This window comes from Dipodomys ordii, unplaced genomic scaffold (assembly GCF_000151885.1).
Source record: "Dipodomys ordii isolate 6190 unplaced genomic scaffold, Dord_2.0 Scaffold41, whole genome shotgun sequence".
In the NCBI taxonomy this organism is placed as follows: Eukaryota; Metazoa; Chordata; class Mammalia; order Rodentia; family Heteromyidae; genus Dipodomys; species Dipodomys ordii.
The window spans coordinates 6,987,494-6,996,108 of NW_012267257.1; the positions used below are offsets into that span (position 1 = coordinate 6,987,494).

General features: G+C 39.1%; 1 protein-coding gene across 3 annotated transcripts in view; it reads right to left on the reverse strand.

Annotated features, from left to right (window-relative positions):
• Nnt (nicotinamide nucleotide transhydrogenase) overlaps positions 1 to 8,615 on the reverse strand; it is a 101,086-nt gene that overhangs the window by 69,372 nt on the left and 23,099 nt on the right. For all 3 annotated transcript variants that reach the window (XM_013018591.1, XM_013018589.1, XM_013018590.1), the window contains exons 6-7: positions 7,015 to 7,103; positions 1,798 to 1,985 (exon numbers count right to left, since the gene is read on the reverse strand). In XM_013018591.1, the coding sequence (XP_012874045.1) occupies positions 1,798 to 1,985; positions 7,015 to 7,103 (277 nt within the window). The remainder of the gene's footprint in view (positions 1 to 1,797; positions 1,986 to 7,014; positions 7,104 to 8,615) is intronic.

An 8,615-nucleotide genomic window follows, 5' to 3' on the forward strand; every position in this document is an offset into this window, starting at 1 on the left:
CTCACGGTCTCTCCTGCCAGGGCTGGCTTTGAACCGCAATCCTCAGATCTCAGCCTCCTGAGTAGCTAGGATTATAGGTGTGAGCCACCAGCGCCCGGCCAGACAGATGTTTTCATGGGCTGAGTCGCATATCACCCTCCTGCCTGTCTGCTTCATCTAGAGTTTAATGGCAGGGACTGCCTCATGAATCACCTGGATTCACGTAAGTCAGAAAGAAGAAATGGGGAGCATATCCACTCTCCACCACCCAGAAGCTCACAGAGTTGATACCAATGACATCCTGCCCTTAGGCTTATGAGAGTTTTTCTAGTAAAGGAGGTGTCAGAAAAAAAACTTTCCCCACTCCTCTATGGCCTCAAGATCAGGCAATTTCTAATTCTCCAGAGTCTAATACAGAAAGTGAAGTCCCCTTAGTAGGATCAAACATAATCATGACCCCTCTACACTCTTATTATCTGTCCATTTTCTTTTGGAAAACAAAAATATAAGAGTCAGTATTATACCCATTGTTCAAAACAGAATGAAATGACAGGTGAAGAGGTATGGGAAAAAAATGGAGAATTTCTTCACTATAAAATCTTGACAGATAAAGCTACTATTTACCAATTAATAAATTCTTACTAGTTCAATATCATGCATTGAGTACAAGTATTCTTTAGAGAATGTTATGAAGAATCTAGAACATAATTCATGTCATCAATGAGCTCAGAATTTGTTTAGAACAACCGAATGTGACAGAGGAAATCATTAGAAAGAAACAGAATATCCTACCCTTAAGTTAAAATTGGAAAGCCAAGCCCTAATTCTAACTACTGGGGAGCTGAGATCTAAAGATCATGGTTCAAAACCAGCCCAAACAGAAACATCTATGGGACTTTTATCTCCAATTACCTGGTAAAAGTCTAGAAGTGCAGGTGTGGCTTAAGAACTCTAGCCTTAAATAGAAAAAGCTAAAGAAAAAGAAAAAAGAAAAAGCTAAAGAAGAGTAGAAGTCCAGAGTTCAAGCCTGTGTACCACCATAAAAAGAAAAAAACAAAAAGATACTAGAAGTCAGGTGCCAGCTCACACTACACAAAAGGCTGATATCAAGTTCAAAGCTAACTCAGACAGAAAAGACTGTCAGACTCTCTCACCAATGAATCAGCACAATTCTAGACTACAGATGTGGCGCAATAGCAGATCACCAGTTGTGAGCAAGAAAGCCGAATGAGAGCACAAGATTGAGAATTCAAGCTCCAGGAGGAACACAAAAAAAATTATATATACATATATATATATATGTTATATTTATTATAAATTGTGTATGTTATATAATGTATAATATATTAATCCTATAAAATATATAACTATATATTATATAATGATATAGATAATTTATACATATGGAAATACAATCATCAAAATATTAGTAACACTTATCTTTAGACTTTTCAGTACTGTTTAAAGTTTCTACAATAAGTAAGAGTAGAAGGTATTTACAACAAGAACAGGAAAAAATAACTGATCAAGAGTACAAACAAAAAACTGTCTATAAATAGAACTGTACACACAGAATAACTCATGAACATAGTTATGTAAAAATCACATTGGGAGAAAACAGGAAAGTATTAATGACTTGCCTCTAGAGCAAGCGATTTGTGTCACATACTTTGTTCATTTTCTAGTCCTTTTATAATATACCAAAAAAAAGACATCTTCACTTCAAGACACCCATATGTTAAACAATCATTCAATCCCTCATTTTTAAAGAAAATCTAATAGAAATGCTTTACAGGTACCAATTAGTCAGCAGCGTACCTGGGATGAGTGCTGTGCTGATAAGAATGTCCACCTCTTTACACTGCTGGGCAAAAAGCTTCATTTCAGCTTCAATAAACTCTTTGGACATCTCTTTCGCATATCCTCCTTGACCTTCACCAGATTCTTTCAAGTCAACTTCCAAGGGTTCAGCACCAAGGGACTTGAACTGTTCCAAAGCTGCAGCTCTGAATTATTAAAAGAGAAACACATAATCATTATAGGTACTTAATAAGAGAACCAAAATCTTCACTTACATTTTTTAATTTTTTTGCTATCATAAAGATGATGTACAGCCAGGCGCTGGTGGCTCACGCCTGTAATCCTAGCTACTCAGGAGGCTGAGATCTGAGGATCGCGGTTCAAAGCCAGCCCGGGCAGGAGAGACTGTGAGACTCCTATCTCCAATAAACCACCAGAAAACCGGAAGTGGCGCTGTAGCTCAAGTGGTAGAGCGCTCGCCTTGAGCTGAAGAGCTGAGGGACAGCGCCCAGGCCCAGAGTTCAAGCCCCACGACCGACAAAAAAAAAAAAAAAAGATGATGTACAGAGGAGTCACAGCTATATAAATCAGATGAGTATATTTCTTTTTGGACATTGTTACCCCTTCCCTCACTCTCCCATTTTTAAGAAGATCAGACTACATAGAGTGAAAAGTCAAGTTTATTTAGTGCCTCTGACTTAACTCTTTTTTTTTGGGGGGGGGGATCCGGTCGTGGGGCCTGAACTCTGGGCCTGGGTGCTGTCCCTCAGCTCTTCAGCTCAAGGCTAGTGCTCTACCACTTGAGCCATAGTACCACTTCTGGCTTCTTTTTTTCTGCTTATGTGGTACTGAGGAATAGAACCCAGGGCCTCATGCATGCAAGGCAAGCACTCTACCACTGACTGAGCCACCTTCCCAGCCCCATGACTTAACTCTTTTTTTGTTGTTGTTTTTGGGGGGGTTTTATCTAGAGGCAGATAATCCTTTGATGATAATATTTTTTCTGGAAAAAATAAGGAAATGCAACTTCAAATCAGTTAAATTGCAAAAAGAATTCATTAAATTGGAAAGAAACATTTTTCCAGGAATTATTTTGTCACAAACTATCCATCCTTGTCACACAGATATTAATAATGATCTGATATACATTATGACTTAGTATCAGCTGGGAATGGTGGCCTGTGCCTATAATCCTAGCTATTCAAAAAGCTAAGATTAGAAGGAGATTCAAGGTCAGTCCAGGCAGAAAAGTTCATGAGACACTTCTCAACAATGGCCATTATATCCTATGGCTTGTCATCCCAGCTACACAGGGGTTGAGATCAGGAGTAATATAATTTTTAATTCGAGAAACTCTATCCCAATAGAAAGAAGCTGAGCAGTGGGGTACAAACCTGTCATCCCAGCCAAGGAAAGAGGCCTAAAATTAGTTACAATCCAGGAGCAGACCCAGGCAAAAAAGTGAAACTCTGTCTCAAAATCACTACTGTAGGGCTGAGAAGGTGCCCAGTGGTACAGTGCTTGCCTCGCATGCATGAGGCCCTGGATTCCTCAGCACCACAGAAGCAGACAAAGCCGGAAGTGGTGCTGTGGCTCAAGTGGTAGAGTGCTATCCTTGATCTGAAGAGCTGAGGATCAGCGCCCAGGCCCAGAGTTCAAGCCCCACAACCAACCAAAAAAAAAAATCACTAATGTATTAAAATGCTGCAGATGTGGCTCAGCAATAAATCACCTGCCTAACAAGCACAAGACCCTGAGTTCTGCCAAAAGAAGGAAGAGAGGGAAGGAGGGAAGAAAGGAGGAAGGGAGGGGAAAGACCTACTATCATTCACATAGTTGGGTTTTTTTCATTTGCAAATGCTCAGAGTTTGTTCTTACATTGGGATTTTCCCACAGAAATGACTCTTAAAAATATTTTAATCAAGTCATTTTGTTACCTCATAAAGTTTCTGAAAATACATGAAAAGCCATCATAAAATATATTTTTAATATATAGTATTTGTGTATATTATACATATTTTTTCAGTATTAAAATAAATGCTACACATTTACCTTATCCTTGCTGGAAAGCCACAGCCAACAAAGATTTTAGCTCTGTATAGGAACTCACCAATACCCATTCCACTAGGGTATACTCAATCTCAAACCTCCCTATGGCAACAATCCCTGGAAGTATTTGTTAGAAATTCAAATCCCTAGGCCCTTCCCCAGAACCAATGAATCATAATAATGTCCAGTACAGAGACCAGAAGTTATATTTTTAGAAAGAACATCAGGTCAGTCTTGCCATCAAAGAATTTGAGACACCAAGGTCTGAGCCAATAAATCCCTAGCCACCATCATGTTCTGGCGTGGGCATAAAGAGTTAGTACATGCAATCCATTGTTGAGCAAGAGACTGGCTCTCTCTGCTGGCTTGAATAAGTTTCTGGTGCCAAGAATGCCCATGCAGGTCAAGTTGCAACCACAAGTGGAATCAGTCTTAGGATTATGCCAAATATGAGGGCAGCAGAGAGGAAAGGCAGAAAGAACTTAGGAGAGATAATGCATTGTTTTGTGGTTTAAGCCAATTTAATTTGGTGTTTCCCATCCCTTGCAGCCACAAGGATACAGTTCTTTAAAAAGTTTCAAGAATATGGAAGTGGCAATGTGGCTCAAGTGGTAGAGTGGTAGCCTTGAGCTGAAGAGCTGAAGGACAGTTCCCAGGCCCAGAGTTCAAACCTCATGACCAAAAAAAAAAAAAAAAAGTTTCAAGAATGTATAATAGTAACACAAAAATAAGAGTAATACAAAAATTATATATAGGTACACATATTGTTAGACACACACACACACACACACACACACACACACACGTATCTATATAATGATCCAAGGCCACTACAGGAATTTGTCCCAAGAAAATAATGAGACACTTCCAAGAATGTAAATTATAAACAAAAGTAGAGTTAAGCAACAATAATATTCTTACTTAACAGTAAGTTTCAAATCATGTCTAGGTCAGATATATCCAGTCCTATTTTAATACTGTCATCTACTACAATGAACACATAAGCAATCTGTTCTCTCAAGGTCTACAAAAATGTTCACAGCAGCAACCATTATAAATGAAAAGATAGCCAAACATCAGTGGCTCATACCTGAGTCCTAGACAAAGATTTGGATGACTATAGTTCAAAGCTAGTCTAAGCAGTAAAGTCCTCTAGACGCCATCTCAAAAAAAAAAAAAAAAAAACAGAAAAAGCTGGTCTGGAGGCATGGCCCAAATAATAAAGCGCCAGCTGAACATGCAAGGTGCCTTGAATTTAAACCTTAGTACCAATGGGTACCGGTAGTTCATGCCTGTAATCCTAGCTACTCAGGAGGCTGAGATCTGAGGATCGCAGTTGAAAGCCAGCCTGAGCAGGAAAGTCCATGAGACTCTTATCTCCAATTAACCACCAGAAAACTGGAAATGGTGCTGTGGTTCAGGTAGTAGAGCACTTGCCTTGAACTGAAGAGCTGAGGGACAGAGCCCAGGCCCAGAGTTCAAGCCCCACAACCAAGAAAAAAAAAACTGGTACCATAAATAAAAAGTAGCACTGATCAAGATTCATTGTATTTATATTTATATAAATACATATGTATATATATACATGATACATATGTGTATATATATATACATGAAACATCTTTGTGCACCTACTTACAGATGAAATTTAGAAAAAATAACAAAGACAAACTATTGTATATTTAATCTTGGCCTCCTTGGTTGTGACGAGTTTACTTTGAAAATAACTTATTTTCTCATTTTAGGACAGTTTTTATCAATATATCACCTCTCTAAACTCTAGGTAAGAACCATTGGAGTACTGTTTACTTTGAAAACTCAAATTCTTTCCACCTTGCAATCTTTTTCTATCATTTTATACTTAAGATTGGCAGCAGAAAGGTATAGGTAGCATGCACAAGGTTCAATTCCCAGCACCAAAAACAAATAATCAAACAAACAAATAAATAAATATCAGTGGCATTATTCCTATTGCCCTCAGTTGGTAATAACAAATTTTTCAACCTCAAGAATGGACACCTACATGATCATAATACTCAACAAACATTTAATAAAACCAGTATCTAGTGTCTTCAGCAACAAAGAGAAATTTTAATCAAACTTCTTTTTAAAGACAGATTAGGAAGTGTTTGTATAGTTGCCTTAGGGAAATACAGAATGAATGTAACCAACTACTTTCACTAAGGAGCTCTAAAATTATCAGAGGAATATAAACAACCTTCTCTTCACATTCAAAACAAAAGCCTTATCCCAAATAACGCAATCAGAACAACTCTTTCCATGCTACTCTCGTATGAAAAGGGCTAGATTTTTCTTTCCATTCAGGGCAGGCATGCTCCCCACCCATCTGCTAAAATATCTCCTATCTCATTCTCTTTCTTCATTCATAAATAGCTTTGTTCACATGGTACCTAAAAGCATTTTTTTTTTTTTTGGTCCGGTCATGGAGCCTGAACTCCGGGCCTGGGCACTGTCCCTCAGCTCTTCAGCTCAAGGCTACCACTCTATCACTTGAGCCACAGCACCACTTCCAGCTTTTTTCTTTTTGCTCATGTGGTACTGAGGAATTGAACCCAGGGCCTCAGGCATGCAAGGCAAGCACTCTACCACTGAGCCACCTTCCCAGCCCCTACCTAAAAGCATTCTAAGAGAAACAGGATATAACAAAGCAATAAAGATATATAAGACAAAGTCAGGGGCCAGAAGCTCGGATCGTGCTTCAAAGCCAGCCGGGGCAGGAAAGTCAATAAAAATCTTTATCTCCAATAAACCACCAGAAAACTAGAAGTGGCGCTATAGCTCAAGTGGTAGAGCACTAGTCTTGAGCTGAAGAGCTGAGGGACAGCGCTCAGGCCCCGAGTTCTAGCCCCATGACGAACAAAAAAAAAGAAGACATATAAGACAGATAATTCTAGTCTTCTTGGCAATCTAAGACTGATGATTTACTAGTTTTCTTTTTTCTTTTATTTCTACTGTACTGAGGTTCTTGCCTATTTGTTTTCCAATAAGGAATACAACTTCACTATTGAATTAACTTTTAAAACTTTCAAATATTTTCGAATGGAAAGAGCTTACGTGGCAGTGTCAATGAGGTATTACAACTGATAAATTCCAAAGATATTGTGATAGGACTCACTTGAAATAAAATATTTTCAGATCACTATCAATCACTAATAAAGCACTCACCTTGTATCAAATCCTTTCACAATTGCACCCATGGACTTTGCTGCACCTGCAGAAGCAAGCCCAGCAACACCACCACCAACGATCAGAATCTAGGAAAGAAGAAAGAATCAGTTATATTTTCATTAAAGTTCAATATCCCATGAGAGTGAAAGATCACCACCTGTCAACTACCAGTACCTGGTAAATAATTAACATTCAGTAATTAAAATTCAGTGGTGCCCATCGTTCTGGTAATGACCAGCCCTCCATACCTTGATGAGGTGAACAAACTATTTTTTAGCTGAACCATCATTGCTTTTAATATTTTATCAAAGTAACAATGGCTGGCAAGGACCAATAACCTCCACTAAAAGTAGCCTGACAGTCAGCACCTCAGAATAAAAGCTATATAAGCACAATCAGCATCACACGTGTTACAGATTAATAGGTTTATTTTTACTGTGTAAAAGCAACTTTTAGCTGGGTACCTGTGCCTCATACCTGTAATCCTAGCTACTCAGAAGGCTGAGATCTGAGGATCGCAGTTCAAAGCCAGCCCCGGCAGGAAAGTCCGTGAGACTCTTATCTCCAGTTAACCACCAGAAAACTGGAAGTGGCACTATGGCTCAAGTAGTAGAGCAATTGCCTTGAGCTGAAGAGCTCAGGAACAGTGTCCAGGCCCAGAGTTCAAGCCCCACGACCAACAAAAACAAACAAATGAAAAAATAAGCAACTTTTACTAAATGCCCACGGTGTCCTTCTTTTTTTTTTGTCAGTCGTGGGGCTTGAACTCTGGGCCTAGGCGATGTCCCTCAGCAATTCAGATCAAGACTGGTGTTCTACCACTTGAGCCATAGCACCACTTTGAGCTTTTTCTGCTAATGTGGTGCTGAGGAATCAAACCGAGGGTCTCATGCATGCAAGGCAAGTGCTCTACCACTGAGCTATCTTCCCAACCCTCTAGTGGTTTACTGGAGATAAGAGTCTCAAGAACTTTCATACCTGGGCTGGCTTTGAACCTCCCTCTCAGATCTCAGCCTCCTAAGTAGCTAAGATTACAGGAGTGAGCCACCGCACCCAGTCCAGGGTGTCCTTCTAATTACCTCTGCCCTCTCCAAGTCTAAGAATTTTCCATGAGTGCGAACTACCAAAACGTATTTCAAAGACAGTCACAAAATTGGTAAAATATTTATCCAAATTCTTGTTTTGAAACCAAATGCTTCTGAATAACATAGCTAGTGTCCAGAATTCATAACTGAATAAACTATACCTGAAATGTGAAATAATAGAATTAATCTACCTAACCATGGAAGGATCAGAGCTAAGAGAACCAAAGAATTCTTGTATATTAAAAAAAAGAAGAGCCTCCCCTTCCTTCAAGAAATGAAGAACAATGTTTTCCCAGTCTGGAATGGCCTTCCAGATGAAAGAAAAGTCTTTTTACATATTCCATAAAGAAGCTATTGAAGGAAAGTCCTTGTTTCTACAGAAAAAAAAAAAAAAAACGCCACCCACAGAAACCGTGAAGCTAATAAATACCCACCCTCTAATCATGCCCACATCTCTGTCTCCTTCTACCTTTTAAAGAAATAGAAGCTGGGTGCTAGTGGTTCATGCCTGTA